This window comes from Strix aluco, chromosome 1 (assembly GCF_031877795.1).
Source record: "Strix aluco isolate bStrAlu1 chromosome 1, bStrAlu1.hap1, whole genome shotgun sequence".
Lineage (NCBI taxonomy): Eukaryota > Metazoa > Chordata > Aves > Strigiformes > Strigidae > Strix > Strix aluco.
The window spans coordinates 23076116-23097726 of record NC_133931.1 but is presented as its reverse complement, the minus strand read 5'-3'; the positions used below and the strand labels follow the sequence as shown (position 1 = coordinate 23097726).

The 21611-nt window shown below is 39.7% G+C and overlaps 1 protein-coding gene across 3 annotated transcripts in view; it reads left to right on the top strand.

The window, feature by feature from the left end:
- Nucleotides 1–21611, top strand: part of GRHL2 (grainyhead like transcription factor 2) — a 67359-nt gene that overhangs the window by 4204 nt on the left and 41544 nt on the right. For 2 of the 3 annotated variants that reach the window (XM_074814599.1, XM_074814588.1), the window contains exons 1-5: nt 8888–9154; nt 12157–12224; nt 13785–14169; nt 17639–17691; nt 21219–21372. In XM_074814599.1, coding sequence (XP_074670700.1) covers nt 8888–9154; nt 12157–12224; nt 13785–14169; nt 17639–17691; nt 21219–21372 — 927 coding nt within the window. Of the gene's footprint in view, nt 1–8887; nt 9155–12156; nt 12225–13784; nt 14170–17638; nt 17692–21218; nt 21373–21611 lie in introns of those variants that run through there. The other variant, XM_074814609.1, reaches the window with a different exon arrangement.

Sequence of the window (21611 nt, the reverse complement as noted above, 5' to 3'; positions counted from 1 at the left end):
CGTAGGCTGGGACTGCAGTTGCTCAAAGAGCAGACTTGGTAGCAGGCCCGAGCGTGCTGGTCACTGTGGCTCTCCTGCTAGCCTGTCAGTCTAGCTCCCAACACCCCCAGTATGTGCAAGAGCTACTCGGGACACCAGGTAAACGGGGCTGGGGCATGCTCAGACTGACCACATTAAGGAGGAATTGGGGCAGCCTGGGTCTGCAGCTGAGCATGTGCTTGTGGGTAAATAACCGAGGGGAGAGTGAGACTGGAGGTGGGAATGGGTTCAGACCTGCTCCCGTGTGTCAGTGGAGGCATGTTCACATCCAGCTGGCTACTTGGTAGTGTCTGTGGCGGAAGTTGATCTTTGACTTTTCACAGAATAATTTTGCCCTGGTTTCCTATTTCTTCTTCAATGTGTAGATGCTGCCTTCATAATATTTAACTTAAGCATCTAGTACTATAACAACAAAGGGCATTTATGGTTTACAGTGTAATTCTGTGAACTGTTCTTAATTTTTTCTTTGAGGGACAAACATGTTTCCCATCAGCAGATGTTGAGTGACACTTAGGTCACAGACTACTCAATTTTAATTTTTTTCCCACTACTGAGTGTCTGGGTAGGGCATCCATTGAGATGAATTTTCTAAAGTGGTACTCATCCAGGAATGAATGGAGAAACAGGAATTAGAGTGTTTAGTGCTTTTACTTTTCAAATGTCAAACATGCTGTCATGGATGTTCCCCAGAAAACCATCTCTGCAAGGAAGGTGGAAAATTGGTGTGCAGAACCTCATAGAATTTGCAACTGTAAGCTTAACTGAGAGGGGTGAGGGTATCAATCAGTTATGTCTTGCTATTAACACTGCTGTCTGGTGCTGAAGTCTGAGACCAGACTGAAGATCAAAGCAGAACAGGAGGGAGGGGATTTTCCCAGGTCACTTACTTGGTTGTAATGATCGCATAACCTCTTCCCTGCAGAAGGGTCAGCAGGGACATCATCATTCTAGTTCTGGCAGGGACATCTGAAGGGGAAATGATATTACACCGGTTGACATTTGTTGTCAAATATTTTCACAAATATTAATCCAGTGCAGACCATTGATGGTTACCTTAAATGTTTTTTTCCATTGATTATGGAGCAGCCAATTAAGCTGCCCTTTTTTGTACACACACACACAAAATAGTACTTTAAAATGCTGAACTAGGAATTAATCCTGGGATGAATCTTCATTAGCTTTTTAATCAGTGATTGGGACAGTAGTAGCTAATTAAAAGAAGATGAGTAATCATTTCAGACATCCTAGAATAGGACAGTGTCCCAGAATACTTCGATAGTACTAACTTCATAAAGAAGAGAACTGTGCTTACGAAATATTTAACCAAGGAAACCATATTAAGTGCATGTGAACTGTGGACAAGTCAAATATTGCAACATACCTGTAGTTTGAGAATATGTCTCCAATCTCGATTATGTATATCTGTAGATTTGTTAATTTTCCTAATAGTGGGAGATAATGGCATCTTCCATAATTCTGTATTTTAGTTGTTCTGTAAAGTATATTTTTGGTTTTGTGTGCCTTTTAAAAATATTTGTGGGAAATCCTGACTCCCAGGGCTGCTCAGTTGTTGAATTTACATTTTCCTTCTGACTGTAAAAAATTTCATATTCTGAAAAAAAGCAATTAGTGCTATCAGTGCAGTAACTATTCCATTTCCATTAACTCTGTGGAAGCAATGAATGAACAAGGGCCACGGGGCCAAGGGTCAGGTTAAACTGCAGCAGGTCTGGGAAGCCTTGTCATGACTTGTTTTTAATTTTAAAGCTTACTGCTAGCTGCTTCAAGTCAGCTAAAACAACCTTGGGTTGCAGGCTGGAAGTATGCTTCTTAGCAAAACAGAGCATGACCTGGTACGAAGCTGCTAAGTAACTGCTAATTCTGATCAACTCTGTTAGCTACTGCAGTAATGTTGTGAGCTCCAGAGTAATCTCATTTTTTGAGATGTCAGTGATTTTTTCAAATATGCGGAAATCTGCCTTTTTTTGAGATTGTTTTCTGCTTGGTTTTAAAAAAAAAAAGGGCAACAGGCTACTTAGTGCACTAATAACACAAGATTGTCTGGTAGAAGTAATATTTAATTAAATAAGTTAAACAAAAAAGGTCTCTGAAATCATAGGTATAAAAAGTCTGTCTCAGGGTGAGTAATTGCCTACTTGAACTGGTCCTCAGTAGGCATTTAATATATGTATTTAGTCCTTGTGTCAGATTTCTCTTTCGTGCTTCCACTTTGACATACTTAATAATATTTTTTTGTCGATGTTAATGAATCACCTATTTGTTTTAATCTTTTAAATCACTATTACATGCTCACATTATTTTGGTTCTGAGTAAAAGCAAATAAAACTTCTAGTAGGCATCTAATTGTTGCACTACTCTGTTTTTCCATTTGCTGTTTCTGCTCTCGGTATATTATTTTACTTCCTCTCGGAGTGGTTTGTAAAGGCAAAATAATTTCTTTTAATTATTTGACATGTGTAATCTTGTTCAGATTTGTCTTCTACTCAAAAAGAATAATTGTCCCAAAATTGCAAGAGTCCCAAACCTGCGTTCATTAGTAGGCAAAATTACTCAGCCTCTTTAATGGGAGTTTTTTCCTTGGTATGGACTGCTGGCTGGCCCAAAGGGCATTTTATCTTCTGGTTTCCTGGTGGTCTAAATGTTTTGATTTTCCTTCATTCTTGCATCATTTGTATATTTATATGCTCGCTGAATTGGGCTAAATGCCTTTCTGAGACCTGTTTGTGCTTCTGGGAACGATGTGATTGTCGGCTATGTAAGACAAAATACCAAGACACATGGGCCATAATTTTCCCGTTCGTTAAACATTTATGCTCCTTTGTAGTTTTAACAGAACACTATTATCTAATTGAAACAACAATGTTGCTGACTTTTTAATTATACTCTTGGCAATAAATCCTGAGGAGTCTAAACTTTTTTTTAAACTAAATAAATCAAAACTTGCAATGAGTCACCCATGTTGTGTTTTGTTTTTTGTTTTTTTTTTTTTGTTTGTTTTGCTTTTTTAACTTGATGTCTAAGCAAAGCAGTATGCTGAAGGTAGTACATCTGGACTAACATTAGAATCTTTAAAACAAATGGTTTCAAGCACTAGGGCTAGCTTTTTGATTTATACTTCTTTGTATAATGAGCACAGACAGAAATTTATGATCTGGAATCTAAAGTTTGTTAACTTATCCAGCTTCTGTGGGATCTGTCCTTAGCTGCTTTTTAAATGGTCATAGTAGTTCAGTTTGTACCTGTGAATTCATATCTGTGTACAGTAGTTGTAAGACAAATTGTATTAACATCTGTTCTAAATGTGTTTTATAGTAGCCTTATAAAGCTGAACTGACATATGTGTAAGTGTAAAATAAATTTACAAAGGGCTTTAGAGCTACTGAAATACTTGTAAATGATCACACTCTGCCCTCCTTAGCTATGTCAAAACTGAAGTGGGAGCTTCAGCTCTTTTTCTAGCTCTTGGATGCAGCTAGATTGCGCTCCTGTACCTTTTGTCATACCAAATGAAATGTGGGCGTTCTTGAAGTTCCCCATTTCTTACTTTGCACTGGAGAACAGACAAGGCAGGTGTTCTTTCCATATTATTCTGAGTCATGGCGTACTTCATCCAGGTCTCGGATCCGGACAATTAAGGGATCAGAAACCCAGGATGCAGCATGGTGTGTGGTGCATGTCTTCACACAATATAGAAGTGGTCCCTTTGGCTAGCATCTCATTTTAGAATTTGTGTTTCTCCCAGGGTTTCTGAATTGGAGACAGTTGCCCTGTGCATCATTTTATCATCCAACTAAAAAGGACCTTATGATAAATATCCTATGGCCTTGATGTGCTGGGCTGGGAGCCGGAATGATATGAGTCTGTCTTGCCTTTTCGTTATTTGACTGGTGCTAAAATTTCTGTGTGCTTTATAACATTTGTATGGACCAAACCCTCCTATATCCTCTCATGAAGGGACAGTTTGCAGAGTATGTGCACTGATGTGCTTGGTGCTGTTGTCTCTCGGGTGTAAGGACAGGCAGGCTCAGGCCTGGGCTGAAACCTGGGAATGGGGATTCCTCCAGTTCTGCTGCCTCAGACACGTTGCTTGCTGTGTTCTGGCACCTAGCCTTTGCAGGGAGGGGGAAGTCCTAATGTGTTAATAGGGGGCAAGGAGGTCTGCAGGGATATGCATGGAGTAGGTAGATTCTTACTTTTTTTTTTTAAGTTTGTTGAAAGAACAAATGCAATGTCCAAAAAATCAATTAAAAAACCGAAAACAAACAAAAAAAGCCTGGGCTGGGTGCCCACCTTGACACTTTCAACAGTCTGGTTTGGATTTCAGGGGTGAATTTCCTGGGCCAGTTGGGGGGTAGGCAGAATGAGACTTTCTTCCCCACTAGCACCAACTGGATCAGGGTGTAATGAGCATATGATGGAGGAGAGTAGGATGCAGCAGTGCTTGATGCAGCATGCCTGCACCAGTCTGCTTTATGTTCAGTGGCAAATTTAGCAGAGAGATTGAGGGCTGCACGAACTTTGCAAATTCAACAGAAACTTCTTGAGCATCAAAATTGGCTGAGAGAGACTGGCATCTTGTTTCTGAATAAAAAGCAAGCTCTTAGCAGGAAGCTGCGGCCTTTCACCATTGTTCATGAATGTGTTAATGGGCATTTCTGATTCTGTGTAAGCTAATTCACAAATTGCTTGGGTGAGAATTTGCCTGTAGTAGGGTTTTATAGCCCCAAGTGCTGGCTGTTGAAGGTTCATTATCTCTAATCTGAAGAAGAGCTTGAAAGGCTGGCCCTTTCCATTCATCTAATTTATTGACATTAAGTACAGTGTACCTCTTCAACTGATATTGTACTGCAGTAACTGAAATGAAACAAAGTGAGTCCAGTTTTGGACATCTCTGTACACTACGGTTGTATATGTTTTATAAAATTCCATAATCTTCATTTTAAATAAATTCAAAAATATCATTTTATCAGATGCAGAAATCACCGTAACTGGAGAACTTATGTATATCTTTTCTTATGAGGAAAGCACACAAATCATGTAAGATGCTGCAAACAAGAAAATCTCTACCAAGCAGTTGGAGGAAAAAAAAAGATTTTGCAAAATAAAGGCCATCTGAAGTTTAGTCTTGACACAAACACTCGTCAGGGCAATCTAGAGCCTAAACTAGACCATTCCTCAGAAAATACTTTTTGTCCTCACATGCCTATAAATTAAGATACATAACCACCTACTACTGTTTAACATAAAACAACTGAAATATTTTACATTCATTAGGAGCTCAACAGATAGCTTGAAAGGAATCGTGTACATCTTAGGCACAAGTATCCTCAATTGTTAAGCTGTGTTGTATCTCCATGTAAGATAATGGCGTGCTTTCAGCTTGCAGAGGCATGTCCCTCCTCGCTGTGTTCAGTTAGCACAGAGCCTGGCGACCAGGCAGAGGGCGGTGGGCTAGCCCGAGTGAGGAATGGGCACGGTCAGGGTTGGGCTTGTCCTCTGCTCCTTGCAGGCTATTTTAGAAGATGTCCCTGGGGCTACAGGGGTTATTTGCTGATATTGCTGGACAGGTTGAATGGGACTCTTCCACTTGCAGTCTTGGCCCATCGTCCTTTTTAAGTGAGTGGTTCTCCATGAATGTGGTCACTGATGGGTTTGCAGCTTTTGATAAGATTCATAGATGGGTTGCTAACTGCAGGCTCCAACTGAGGCCTTTCTCACAGGTGGGGCATTGAGAGCAGCTCTCTACAGTGCGAAAACTCATAGTTTCTAGTGGGTGTCACCCTTTGTATTCCCCGTGGTCCAGGTGCCACCAGAGTCACTCTTCTCCAAGCAGCTGCCTGCTGTCATCAGTTACACAGCTGGAACAGCTGGGGGTGCCCTGGCGTGGAAGGGTGCCTCACTCGGGAGGTTGGGTTTTCTTGGCATATGTTAAAATATAAAGTATTTATCTCCTCTGGTTACAGGGGACTTTGCTACCCCTCTGTCACATTTGGCTGAAATTGTCCAGGAGGTTCAGCAGTCATGGAAAAGGAAGGGGAGTGCGTGTGCACACACAAGTCTCATTTCTTAAGAGAAACCCTCCCTCCCATCCAAACGACCTTAATTAACAGAGAAGTTTTCTTAAAGCGAGCACAGTTGTTTTGGCTGACTGCTTTGGATATAATCTTTGAAATGATTGACTATGTTAAATCATGATAATTAGGTCTGACCATTAACCTCCCACAGAGCTGATTACAGGGATGGGGGTTGATGAGGAAGTTTTTTATTTTTCTTAGTGCTATTGTTTCAGTCTGTTTGCAGTGTAAACACAATGAGTGTGTCAGTTGATTATGCTGCAGAACATCTCTCAAGCCAGAGGAGATATTTACTTTTTATATGTTATTAATTATTTATATGATATTTAGTTTTTAAATGTGAAAACCTGGGGTTTAGGGAAAATGTGCTCTGGGGAGGTGTTGGGGAGGCTCTAGGTCTATGCACCTGTGCCTTTCCAGCCATCCCAACTGTTTACTTATGGAGTGGCTGTTCCTAGAGCATTTATCCCCTTTACTTTAGCTTCTCCGCAACACAGTTGTGTTGGGAAGAACACGTCTGAGGGACAGCACTTTCTTCATTGCTTTAAGATTGTCTTGACTAAGTTGCAGCAGCAGAGATTGACTCCTCCCCTCCAGCATTTCTGCAGACAAGCACAGCCCAGCTCTTAAAATGCGTGTTTTTAAAGGGCATCTCACAGTCTGCCTGTAGTGCTCATAAATCAGTTATGACTATCACATGGCTGTGAGCGCTCCGAGTAACAAAAGGCGGTTATTGATTGTAAGGGAAGATTGCTACAGGAAAGAGAGCGGGTGGTGTTTTGTGCATTGCAATGGGCAGCTGCCCATGCGGTGAAACAGCCTGGGTTTAGCTGAAGGGGAGCTTTGTTGAGGAAAGGAGAATCCTTGCCTGGAATAATTGCCTCTGAGCCAGGGAGAATTGGCTACTCCAGAGTGGGAACAGGCCCTCAGCTACCTCTGGCACAAACAGCGGGGCTGTTGCAAATCTGATTTGAGTCGCTAACAATAAGGTATTGAAAAGGCAAGCGGGCCTAGCACTTCTCTCTTTCTTTGGGCTCTGAATTTCTGCTTCAGCTTCACTTGCTGAAGCAAACCTATAACAACATAAATATATAAGTGGAAACAAGAATGACAAAAACTTTTAGAAGAGACAGGAAAAGGCCAGGCAGAAAGGCCCTCAGAAAAGAAAGAAGGCTTCTAAAAATCCAGATATTTTAGATGAAAGGAAAATATAATCTGAACTGTAATTGTTGGCTGTATTTTGGGATATGAAGCTATGAAATGCTCTCTTCCCCCACAGAACTCATAAAACTGCTCTGTGTACTAGATGGATTATTTTGTTTTTCATTAAATAAAGGAACTTGTAAAGAGTGCTCTCTACCATAGAGATGATAATCTTCACCATCCCCCTCCCCTTCCTTAAACACTGGAGCATGGTTTGCAGGTTATGTCCAGGCAGTGGCAGAGCCCCTGGCGAAGCCCCAGTCTGCGGATCACTGTGGCTTGGGGGCCAGGCAAGACACGCTCCTGGTGTACGAGAGCATTTACCATGTGGGTTCAGTTGTGCTTTTATCAAATCCTATTTCTGAAGTCAAATAACAGGCTTGGTTGCACAGTGTTCGAATGCCACTCTCTGTGCAACAGCGGCAGTTGGTTGGGTTAGGTCTGTGGAGCTGGCACTGCTGCAGGTAGGGGAGAGCAGAATGAATAGTGAACAGTTTTTATGTAGAAAATAGCGAGAAATGTTTTATGAAGGTCACCGGGAATAACTGCTACTTTTACCAGTTAGTATATTCAGTTATTCCGCCATCTTTGCAGCTTTCAAATTCTTAAGGTGTAATGTGTTAAAAGTTTCATCGCAACCCTTGTAACTTGAGCCACAATTCTTGACAGTGCTCTTGCAACATGCACTAGGCAGCACACCCCTCTCTCCACTATTTCCCTGCCTAATCTGTTTGCCTACTATCTTGTGTAATAGGAATGCAACTTTTTTTTTTTTTTTTTGGTGTAGCTCTTTTATCCATAAGTTTATTGAACATTTTACAAAAACAGGTACTATTATCTTCATTTAGATTTCCATTATACTGGAAATTTTAGCCATAGCTGTGGTGCAGCAGCTTCTCGTGATATACACAGGAACAGGACAGTTTGTACCACTTCCAGGCTGGAGGAAACTGCTCTGCTGCAAATCCTACTTACTAATGGTGTTGTGTGTATTGCCGTGGGTCTGTAACTAGATGTGGTGAGTGATAAAGTGTGAATTGAGACCAAATATGTTGACTTCTGCTTCATCCACTGGACCCATTGCTCGCGTCCTGTTACAGAAAACCTCTCTGAAATTACGGACAAATTGCATTCCAAAAGCAGAGAATAGCGCAATTATAAGGTGTACCCAGTTATTAAATACTGAACTATACTCAATTTAGGTGAACACTACTTTAGTATTGGATACTTTTTCTTGTTTTCCCTTCATGTCTTCTTCTTATAACTGATTTCTGTTAAATGTATTTTCCCCTAATCAGGTGTACATCTAGCAAAAATACTGGGGCAAAGTGTTCTTATATTATTATTTCCTTTTTTTCCAAGTAGTTTTAAAATATTTTGATAGCTCTATATATTAGTAAAAATACATTTGAATTATTATCACAAGATCTGTACACATTTAATTATATTTTTGTTAAGTACTGAAGATACCTAATACTGATAAATGTTTATGTCACCAAGTTTAATACAGAGATGCTTGCTTCATGTAATCATATCACTTTCATTGAGCTATGTTATGTTCTTTAACATGCCTTGTGAATAAAGTAATCCCTTCTGGATCACCATTTTATTCTTCCTGTCTATGCAGTAACAAGCGACTTGTGGCCTTAGTGCCAAATGATACTTCATTCAACACCAGACGAGCCTACACCAGCGAAGATGAAGCCTGGAAGTCGTATTTGGAGAATCCCCTAACAGCAGCTACCAAGGCTATGATGAGCATAAATGGTGATGAGGACAGTGCTGCTGCTCTTGGCCTATTGTATGACTATTATAAAGTAGGTAACGCCATGGTTATTCCTTCCTGCTGCACTAGCGGGGGACCACTCTAAGAGGCATCAAAAGAACCAGTTTTCAAAGACAGAAGTCACTTCATCTTGTTTTCTCTCAGATACTCGCATCAAGCAGCCTTTCCAATTTAGGTTAGGAAGCCTGTCTGAGGCTGTTTTGATATGTTTAGTTCTGGAGAGAAAAAACAAAATCAGAATTCCTGTATTAAATTTGCAACCATGCTTTCTTTTTGAGCATAGCATTCTTTCTCTTCCCTTGCAAGAGCATTGGATGAATTAGCCCCCTTTGTATTTGTGGTCAGATACTTGCAGTATTCTTTAAAAAGTGGAAGAGGGGAGGCCTTATCCATCTGTAGGTTTGTCTGCTTTTCTGGTTCATTCCACACATGTTTTAGTTTGCTCTTTAACTGGAGTATCTCTCATCTGACAGTTTCCCATGTTATTTTTATTTGTATAACGATTGCAGTAGGCTGTATACAAACATACAGTGAGGTCTAGCCCTTGCACTGGCAGTTTGCAGTCTAAATAAAAGGGTGGAGGGCAGAAATGAAGCTGGACACACAGAGATCTAAGTCAATTTACAGGGGAAGCACTGACACACAGTTTCAGTTTGTCAGGTTCTAAGCCCAGGGCTTTGCCTACCATTTTCCTTTTTTGTATATTTCATAGTTTTAAGTAGAGCTACATTCGAGATTTCTGCTAAAATCAGAGGAGTGTTCTAGAGGGAACATCTCTGTGTAATGCAGAAATTTCAATCTGAAGTCCAGGGTGACCCCTATGTACTCTGCAAATGGAATCAGTGTTGCCTGCCAAGCACTAAAGTATGAAATTGTTCATTTTGCTTGAACTATCTCAGTACTCCTGAAGCCACCTATGTCTGCATTGGACAGATGATCTTCTGTGAAAGCCAGCAGAACATGCCAGCTCCCCTCATAATTCATGAAGAAGGTAGCAGGAATGGAAATTTAAAATTTAAACCTTTGCTTTTAGTATTTATTAGTATAAATGCTTTTAGAGAGTGGGCTGCTCTTATTAGTCTCTGTTACAATCGTTAGAGGAGAGTTCAGGAGAAGGGGTTGCAGGCAAGATGCCATATACCAACTTTATGGTTAAATATTGTTTTAATTTCTTTACTGATTATATATCAAGAGATGTTCCTTGCTTTTGTGTGTTGCTGCCAATAGAGAAAAGCTTTTCCCAGTGAGAAAGAAGAAAGGGCCTTTTCTCTTCTTGACATACAGTGGCAGAGTCTGTGAAGTTAATGTGGATTTGTAAAATTCAGGATGTGTACAAGCATCTGGCGTGTTGGCTTCTGTCTTAGTAATATGTATGTAGCAGTACATACATACTGGATTTTTAAAATAAAACTATAGAACAGCCCTTTTCCTTCTCAAAACTGTGTTCTAAGAGACATGTCTGTTCCTTGCTCCAGGCAGTTGCAAAAGGCTTGGGGTTCTGTTGGAATAAACTGTGTTAATCTCAAAGCCATTTCCAGCATTCAATCATAACTATTTCTGTCTTAAACTGGGAGAAAAGGATAACTTTTGTTGATGCTCTCAAAGAGGAACTTAAAACCTGACTTAAACCTCTGTGCTGTAATGTGGAAGTGTAGAGGAGGACTTCCAGTGCACCAGACTCTCTTGAATTGCCCTTATTTATCATCTGGCTCATTTGTTCTGACATGCTGGGTAACTTTTTTGAAGTACTTTTTCCAGTCAATATGAAGTATTTGAACTTAAACTGGTTTTGTTTTGTTTTTTGGTTGTTTGTTTTTTTTTTTTTCCTTCTCCTTTTTCTTGTAGTGATATTTATCTAAACATAGACCCTCCTTCAGGGATAAATATATGATCTTAACAGGGGAATCAACATGTGCAAACTGTGGCTTGGATCTGACTTCTAAAGTATATGAAAGAGGTTTTTTAACCAGCAGGATGCTTAGTAGGGAGAGAGGATGTCCCTACTGAAGGCAGCTCTCTGGCTAGCACTCTGACTTTGCTGCTGTCTTGCACATATAGCTGATACTAACCTTGGCTAGTGTAGTGCACTGTAGTATTGTTTTTCCTCTAAATTCAGTATTTTCCTTTCTTTGAAGTTCTTTCTGTTCTTTAAAGTATTTAAAGATAAAAGGTGTAGCTTTAGCCCATTCTTATGTCTATTCTTGCTCTTTAATCCCAAGTTAACTGCTGTGATAGAGTGGATGTACCTTCTTTTGTAAAAGATAGAAGTTTTAGCTCCCAAGTTGCTGGTTCAGCAAAAGAAAGATACGGTCATGGCAGCAACTTTGCCCTTCGTGATTTCATATCTATGCTGGTGTCGGGAAACTGGTATGTGGGAAGACAAATCTTTTAAGTCACTTGGTGTCAATTCTGAGTCTGTTGAGGGGCCAGATTTGACTGAATTTTTACTTCTCATGGCTGTTGATGCACCCAGCAAAGCAAAAGTCCGTGTTCTCTGCTGACATGCCAGCATGCCCTGACCTGTCCCCGTGCTGGGAAATTGAAAGATCCACAAAATTCTCCTGGATATGAGTCCTACATCCTTCAGACTGCTCTATAATAGGAGGATTTAGCTGGTGCTTGTGGTTTAATTGAAAACCCTTTTTCCTCTAAGCTAAAAGAGTCCATACAGAGCTCATCAAAGCATCATGTCTTCCTTCTCATCTTTTATTATTTAGTGAAAAGTGTGTGTGTTTGGGAATGTAAGCTTTGATTTTTGAGACAGCTTGACCTAGCTTGATATTCCAAAGATAAAGACATATAGAAGAGTGCTTTGCTCCAGACTGCTGTGGCCAAGAACTAGAAAAGAAAACTATCCCTGCATTTTTTCCCTTTGGAAATTATTTTTCGGTTACAGTCAGTTTCTCAGAGTAAAATAGCTCCTGGCATCTGTAAACTAGACAACGCTGATACAGTTACATTTTTCAGTTGTTGCAGTAGAGCGAATACCTGACAGTTGCATTTACCTGACCCCATGCCTGGTGTTGTTCTCAGGTTCCCAGAGATAAAAGGCTGTTGTCTGTTAACAAAGTGAGTGATAATCAAGAAGACCAAGATAAAAGGTACAGTATTATTCAAAATCATACACCCGGCTACTAACAGTGTTGATCAGTTGTGAACTGAAGGAACTATGATAGCCTGAGGGTTTATGGTTTTCTTCCAAAAGATAAAAGAATAAACACTGTTTTGGGAAACAAATTTTAGTCCTTTTTACTTTTAATAAATTAGAAAAATTGAACAGTAGTATTAAACATGCAATCTGCAATATAGCAGAAAGTTTCATGATTTGTGTTTTGTTGTTTTGGTGCTGCTGAGATTAGTAAAATCAGATTAAATTGACTATTGGCTGTTTTTCTTTCAATTTTCTTCTTCTAAAGCAAAAAGTGAGTAGTTTGGCCTCAGTAACCTGATTTATACAGTACATAACTTAGGGTCTGCCCAGAAGCAAATAAAGTAACTCTCTTAAAATAATCTGCTCAAAATGTTTTTCTTGCTCCTCTCAGATTTCAGCCTTCCTCTGTAAGCTTAAAGTGACTTGAAGAGTCAGAGGAAGCTGACTCCTGCCTTTTTTAAGACTTGTGAACAAGAGAACATGTATATTTATGTAGAAAGAACTAAGTTTTTACATATAGGAAGGTATCTTCATGTAAAATTATAGTGAAGAGAAGCTACACAAGGTTTATTTCAATGTAGCTAATTCGGGACAGCCTTAGATGGTCTCTACTAGCTGTGTAAGATGAAAGTTTAAGTAGGTAGTATATAAATTCACTGTTTCAAAACAAAATGAAACTTTTTTTGAGGGACAGTTTTTCTTCTGTGAATGCCTGAGAAATTCCTAAATTGAGTGTGATTGACAAAACTGGCCTTTGGTGGAAAGCCAACAGAGAGGAACTGTAATGTCAGAACATATCTGCTGGGTTGAAAACAAAGCAGTGTGTTTCACCTACTAAAAGTTTTATGAGTTAACAATTTTATATCAGTGCAACTACTATCAGCAATCAGATTGCTGTAGACAGCAACCATGGGTAGACGTGGGAATGCTGCTGGAGGTTACCCTGCAGCTGCTTAGTTACTGATCTACTCTGATACAATGGGATTCCAGGGCTTGCACTTTGAGAAGAGCATTGGTACCAGAGTTACACAAACAGTACTGGCCTGTAGCCTGAAAGAGCATGCATCAGCATATGAATTTTGCTGTTGATATTCTGCCTATTTCACATGCAAATTATCTACTGTGAGTAATCCTTATCTCGCCTTACACTTTATGCTTATTCTGTGCCTAAAGGCTGTTGCACTAGTGGATTGATTTTGCATCCAAATTACAAGACAAGGCAAAAACAACCCTGGATGCCCAGAATTTATTGTAACAAGTCAAACCGATTATAGGTCAAATCTTAGGTATTATAGGTATTATCTTTCCCTAGCTTTTAAAGAGCTCTGGACCTCTCTGCTTGCTTCACAACGTCTTTTGCCTAGTATTTGTTAGAGTACTACTTTTTATGGCAATGGTTTACCAAGAGTTGAAAGAGCTCCTTCCCTGACATCTAAGAACATTAATCTATTTTAGAAGAAGATTTACTCTATCAGGACAGTTCATAACATTTTTTGGTTTTGTCTTGCAGAAATTGTCTTAATACCACGGAAGCTCAGAGTAATTTAAGTGCGGGAGAGAACCGCGTGCAAGTCTTGAAGACGGTGCCGGTTAACCTCTCCTTGAACCAAGATCCTTTGGAGTCATCCAAAAGGGAATACAACACAAATGTGTCTGGGAGCTCAACGCCCATCACAGGGACTGGAGTGACTGTGGTTAAAGCAGAGGAGTTCACCCCTGTTTTTATGACCCCACAAGCACACTATGCAAGAGGAGAAAATGAGGAGCACCGAGGGGTTATCTTTGAACCATACGAAGTGTCCAACATTGCTCCCCACACAAATTATCTCAAAGATGACCAGCGCAGTACTCCAGACAGTACGTACAGTGACACCTTCAAAGATGGAGGAACAGAAGTAAGTTTTTCACCTCAAATTAGCATCTAAGAACTCAATAAAAAAGCTGTAAACAAGATAAGGATATTTGACCTTGTAAACAAGATAAGGATATTTGAGCTGTTTGCAAGAGCCATTAGAAGGACAGTGATGCTTGTTTCAACAAATTCATCTCAACTCTTTGTCGTGTTCCTGTCAGTCTGTGCTCTGATTATAGAGGAGCATCATGAGGCATTTCAGAAGTTTAAAGTTGTTTCTTGGAAACTCTGAGAGTAATAGATACTGATCTTTTGTCTTCTGGGATATTGTGTCAAGTAGAGGATAGTTGCCATTCTGAAAGAAGATTTGTTTTCCGTTAACAAGATCTGCCTTCAGACCTATTCAAAACAGCAAGAAATAGCAGCCACTTTGAGAAATTTTTAACGTTCTTCTGAAAGTGCAAAAGAGCAGTGTCAGCCTCTGCTGCTAGGTAAACCCAAGTAATTAATTCAGAAGCTGTTGCACTAAGCTCTACTCTGCAACATAGACAAGTGAGAAAAAGTAGTAGGATTAGGTGACTAGAGGGGAATGGAGAAGTTAACAGGCAGGGAAAGACTGGTATGCATGTCTATGTAGGGGAATGAGGAGGCGAAGAGAGACAAAGAGCTACCTTGTGACTATTTTATAGTTAAGCTGAGGCAACGTAATTATACAGTCAGCTTTAATATGGTGAGTACCCTCTGGCTGCTTTTACCTGCTGCTGAATAATGCAAACAAGCCAGAAATGTAGAAAGGTAAAAATTATTCAAAGCTGACAGTACCTCTGCAGATAATTAGAGATATTAGGGGGTAAAACTCTCCTCAGATTTTTCTCCTCCAACTCTATGAAGTTGTAAAAGTAACAAAAGTACAAGGCAAGCTATGTTAAGACTGAGTTACTCTGAATATATAAGAAATTTACTGTGTGTTTGTGTATGTGTATTATAGAAGAGTAAATTATCACCATACGGGCATCATAGATCAGGATGTCTGGAGGTGAAATCCATTTTCAGATATAGAACACATTTGGGTCAACTAAATGAATAACTTGAAGAAATCTAGTTTGCCATTGAAAAATCAGTAAGATCAAACCTTGGATTAGAAACACTGCTCTGCATTATCAAATCACATAATTTCTGCTATTTTTCATTGTTACTGGTAAATGAGTTTTTTTTTTTTATGGGAGTTCAGTGGTACCATACCCATGGCTTTCCCTGGGGTGCTGTAGCTGAGTGATTCCATTACACTGGTTTGTTCTGAGATGTGCTGCGGAGCGCTACGCAGTCAGTCAGCCTGCACTGTGCAAGGTGCTGTCAAATGTGCAAAGTTGCTTAACTTGGAAGTAAAAAGGGACTTTGCATCTATACGTTGGCCTTGCATCCCAAACTCCATGTTATGGTAATTTTTGTTACAATGGTAATATTTTGTTACATGTTTTTTAAAATGATGGGTTAATAACAGGGTACAACAGTTGTCATCTAGGCTTTCTCTGCAGTCAGTGGAGAAAGAGGCAGTTCAAATCCAGTTGCCTGAAGTGGGTGGAATGTTTTGCCAGGTCCACTCACTCTTCTCCATCTTCAACTCCCCTATTAACTGTACAGGGAGACTGAACAACTAACTTTAACTAAGACCCCCTCTGTAGGTGTTAGGTGAGGTGTGTGCCATTGTTTGTGGCCTTCCAGCCCCAGACGCTCACATGCGTGTTGCACAGGATCTGGAAGAGCTCTCCCACCCCACTGCAGCCTCACTCAGTGCTTAGCCTGCCCCTTCATTTTTTCTCAACTACCCAAATCCCAGGATGTGTTTCACCCCTGCAGTGTTCTGACTGCTGCTCCAGCCATGTGCTGTTGTGCAGGGACAGCTGTATGAAGCAGGTGGGGGTAAAGCATAAGGTAAAATGTCAAAACATACCAAAAGAGAAATTTGTGCTAAATGAGTGTTTAAAGTAGAAGTACAGTAGTTGTTCTTACTAGTTTTCCTATCCACTTGGTGAGAATGGCTGGGTTTGGCTGCAGTAGATTTGCTCTTGATACCTGCTCGATTTTTAAACACATTATGAATATGTATTTAGAAATTGTTTCAAAACATTTATTGAGTGACTTATTTCTGTGACACTGAAGGAGCGCTGAGTTTTTATAGATCCCTATGCTAGTGGACACTTTGTTCAATCACTTGCTATGTTATTTGGATACAATTTTAACAACTGTATAAATATATCTTTCTCATCTATTTCATATTCTTATTTAGCTGTTGATTAATTTATTAGTCCTTTATAGTATAGACAAAATTTTAGAGGCTAGGTAAGTAAATTGAAAGCTTTTGACAGTATCAACCTCTAGCCCTCATATAGAATGTGACTAGCATGTTAATATGGGACCCTCTTTATTGTAATACCCCTCAGATGTTAGATTTCTTAGAGTATTTAGCTTATCTATTCTATTGCTCATGGATCCTTGACTTTTGATCTTCCGGAAATATTCCTAACCAGTACATAATGCCTTTGCACTTAACTAGTATCTGACCGGATATTTGTTCTGGCACAGTTGTGCATAAGGTAAAATTAAAAACTGTTTTCAAAATTGCCTGACTTGACACTTCTGGAAACAAAACAGCTTTTAACTGCTAACTGGTGATCACACAAGAAATCTTGGAGATGAAATGTATTGATCCATCAGTGAACCAGAGAGACATCAGCAAAAACATGCTTCAGGCAAAAGGCAAGCCAAGGAGAAGCAGCAAGGCTTACATAGGATAGTATGGATGGGCTCATTTGCTCAGGAACATGGAGTACAAATCCTTGCTTAATCTGTGCAAAAAGATTTCATTTTTTAGAATTCCACCTCTTGATGTAATTTTTTTTTTGATAGATGTGTTTTCATGTGTTTAAAGAGTGGCTGTAAGGTCTCCTTTCATCTGGTAAAGTGTGTGTTTTGCTCAAACAGAATCTTATACTGAAGGTAAAATACTTTCTTAGCCTGTGTCACCACTCCTGTTTAAAATAGACAGTATAGCAATCTAAATTTTTCTCAACTTTCCTTTGTAGGCCTTAAGGACAGCTGACCAGACACATATTTTTAAATAAAGCAAAACAAAACAAAAAGTGAAGTCTCTAGGAAAACCAGGATTTCATTTGAAAATCTACTTATCTTTGACATGGGGTACATTTTTACAGGCTTGTTTTAGAATATATTTATGTGTAGGCAAGGAGTTTAATAAGGCAGAAGATGTTTTTCAGCTACATTCCTGTAGCAGTTAGGTTATGAAAAACTCTAAAACCTTGACATAAATGAATTATCTCTGTCAATTCTAGTGTAAAGTCCATGTAGGGTCCACTCCAGTTTTTAGGCATTTTGGGTTTTAAATGGTTGATGGTTTCTTCTGAGGGGTCCTTACATAAGCATAACTATACTTTTGTTGGTATTTGCATTTTGATTGTATCAAACTATATGTAATTGTTGTTTTTATTTTTCAGAAGTATCGCAGTGTGTCCGTGGGGGCTGAAGAATATATTTATGAACAAACAAGGTATGGCATAAGCTTTGAAATGTGTTGACTGGCATCATGTAGGAATGTATTGAGGAGAGGCTGACTCCACTCCCTACTCTACCTTTCATCACCCTGGGGCACCTGCAGGGCTCCCTTGAATGCTGCCCAGCATCACTTTCCCCTTCTGCACATGTTAGCTTTCATATCTGACCAGTTTATGTCTTCCTCTGTTATCTTCCTTCAGCATTGTTTAAAGTTAGTAACTCCTCTGAGGCCCTCCGGAGATATGTGAGATCAAAACTGTTAAGAGAGGTCCCCCCAGGTAACGTGGCACGACTTTTATAGCCAGGTCATGGAAAATCTTCCCACCTTTAAGGGTGGCAGGGTGCACAAGTTAGATGTCCAGGATGGTTGAACTGGCTCCACCACCCTTATGGAATTCACATCTTTATTATTCCCTCCTGTTTTTCCTAGTTACTCCTAGTAGGTTTTCTGGGAAACCCTCTATCTTTTTACACTGCTGCTTGTGGTACGTCATGTTTACCTATAAAATAAAATAAACAAAGTATCTATTACAAATCATGTAAAAAACCCTAAGAATTCCAAAAAGTTTTTTAAAAAGTTTCAAAAATTGAAGCTTGAAAGGAATAGTGTCCTCCCTAAGCAAAGAAAAATGCATGTGTAGAATGGGCAAATGCTGCAGAGTCACTTTAAATAATAGAGACTGTGATCAGTGAAGTTTATAAGCTGATGCTTCATTTCATGCTTGTGAATAGTTCTGTTTATATCTGAGAGATTACTCTCACTTTAGAAACAGGAACATGCCTACATATTTTTCCTGGAGTAGGCATATGACTGCTGATGTAGTGGAGGTTCCTTACAGCTTGGTCTTTTTTCTAAGGAATATTAAAACAATCATTAACTGCAGTGAGCTCAGAACTGAGTCATTATATAGGCAGTACATATGAAACAGAAAGACTGCTCACTTACTACAGTGGATATTTATAAAATTGAATCCTGAAGCATTGGTTCTCAGACATTAAGTCTTTCATGCTATGGCCCAGGTCCACATTAGAACAAAACCTTCAAATACGCTTTAAGAAAAGGGTAATACATCTTTCCTGGGAGTTACTTAGAAGTGTTAGGTGCTCGGAAATGAAAACTTCAGATTGAAAAAAAGAAGTGGTGAATATAAAAGTAATTGGAAGCCTGATAGAAGATCCCTTAATGACTACATGTGGTTTTTTAGTTAAGACTCATGGTGAGATTCAGAATAGTATTATAATTATTTGAGTGACTGCAGCAAGTTTTAAGGGTAATAGTAATCCTCCTGGTATAGGGCACACTTTGATTGCCAGCTGGGAACAAGAAGAAAATTCCCAAGTGGTACCGCAAAATTGGCCCGGTGCAGTGTGTCTGGGATTAACATTTTTTTGACATCTTTCTGAAACATACAGAATGCCAGGAAACAGAAGACCAGACCGTGGCAGACTGCAGGCAGCTCTGTTAAGACACTGTGTGTCTGACTTTGGTTCATCCTAAACCCTTCTCAGCACACATCCTCATTAGGCCTTCTCTCTGGTGGGAGATATTGAGATGCATCTCCCAGGGCACTGGGCGTGCTTTGATATGCGTCATACAGCAGTCTTGCAGCATGCAACTTGCAGTCTCTTCGTGTGACACTAAATTGGAGGGTGTGCCCGCACCGGGGTCAATCCGTAGGACAAGTGTTTGCAGCAGGATGGATGCTGGGTCCACAGCACCAGTAGTTCTGCTCTTCCAGTCCACTTGGATGGGGATGTACCACTTGCCAGTGTCAACAGAGCCTCTGTTCCCCTTGCACACAGGACAGAGGGACTGCGGCAGCACACACCGCAGTGGGTGGCAGTGGAGGGGACCACAGTCCCCTTCGTGCTGCCTTCCCACTGTGTGTGAGCGCCTTTGTGTCGGCAGCAACTGCATTGTTGGGAAGTGCTGGTACTGCCTTTAGTGAGTTGGATAGGTATAGTGTTTGCTTCTTACCTTAGTTTTACTTTGATCTGTAACTTTTAAGCAACTAGAAAAATGACTGGATTTCCATTTATAAGCTAAGAAACACTTAGAAATTGTCTTCGCTTGATTGAATGATTGATACTAAACTAAATAATTGACACTAAAGTGTCTGAAACTTCTTCATTTGAATGTAAAGACAGTGGACCTGGTTATTTTTTGTTTTCTTCTACCTTCTCTTCAAGTGTGGATTTAAATGTTATTACTGTTCATGCATTTTATTGATTCCCCTCCTGCCCCCCCCCCCCCCCCCCCCGGATAGTTAAAAATATTTTTGTCTTCCCCTTATTTCCATATTGCTATGTCAGTGTTATGATGATCCAAAGTATTTGCTTGAACTAGAAAGTTAAGGATACACTTGTTTTGTACCAACATATTCATCCTTCTGGTTCTACTCCAGCACTGCTTAAATACTTTGCTGAATTAGGACCTTTGTGAAAGTGTTTCCCAATATCTCCAATTTGTGAGGACATTCTGCAAGTGACTGCTTGCATTAAGCTTCCTGTGGTGACCAAATGCAGTTTGAAGAGAAGATGTATTCTGTAAGGTTAACATTATTTTTCATTTAAGAGAATGTGAGGAGCTGCAGGCATTTTATTGGATTATTGTTCAAGCCCGTTATTGGAGGAGGAGGCTGGAAGAGGCTTTGTGAGAATTGTGTTCAGCTAAAAGTTCACTAGTTAATGGAGCTTTAGCTTTTCATGGTTTGAGAACTGCTTTAAAGGTGGGAAGTTCTCCTGTGAAGGAGGGTCTTTTCTAATATCTGACTTCCAACACAAGAGCAAACTTTCTTTTTCTTTAATTTTTTTCTTTTTCTAAAGGGAGGTTACTTGATTGCAGATACAACTAAATGTAGGTACTTTGTTCTGTCTGATTAATCTTGAAAAGAAGGCTTGTAAAAGCCCTGATTGCATGTTGTCTTTAAACAAATGAACCTACCATCTCTTCTGGTTGTATTCCTTCTCTGCTCTGTGCTGAAAGTAGCAGTTGGACTTTTCATTCTCCATGTGTATCTTTTGCAACAAGTTTTATTCTGGTTTTTTTTGTTCAATTGCTTTGGTGGTGCTGTTTTGTTTGGTTGGTTGTTTTTGTTTTGTTTGTTTGGGTTTTTTTTTAAATTAAGTTTCCCTTTCTGTGACACTTCTAAGTTTAAATGTCTGTGGAGGTAGCTGATTTCCTGCAAATCATACTGAATTCCCTCCTGGTATTTGACACTGTCACTGTGGGGTATGTAGTCTTGTACTTCATGATAGTTCTTTTCAGATAAAGTAAAGATGTAGTCTTTGATCCAAGAGAATTACAGTCCAGATAGTTTTATGCTTGATTGTCAAATCTGATGAACTTGAAAAAAGAGAATTGCATTTTTAAATACCTGTGTGACCTTTTCCTGGAATTTTATTATTAGTGCCTTATGCCTTGCTTATACAATGCATGAAATACGTAATAAAAGGGGACAAAGAGAAAAGGAGAAAGTGATATGGATTTTGTTGGTGTTTCTCTCCCTGTCTTTTCAGCAGCACTTTTCAGTACACGCTAGAAGCTACCAAATCTCTGCGTCAAAAGCAAGGGGAGGGACCCATGACCTACCTGAACAAAGGACAGTTCTACGCCATCACGTTGAGTGAGACGGGTGACAACAAATGTTTCCGGCATCCCATCAGCAAAGTCAGGGTATAGTCCAATTTCCCTCCTAGATGGGAAAGCTCTACATATAAATGTAGTTATGGTTGGTTGTGTTTTAATTGTCTTTTTTCTCATGGGAGGGGACAGAGCAAGCTTATGCTTATGCCCAATGTAAAGGTGGGAGGGTAATATTGATGGTGGTCTCAAATATTTTGGGGTCCAGTTTTTTCAAAGTGTGATCTTATGCATAAACTGTATACATAGCTGCCTCAGTTTATGGTTTGGCA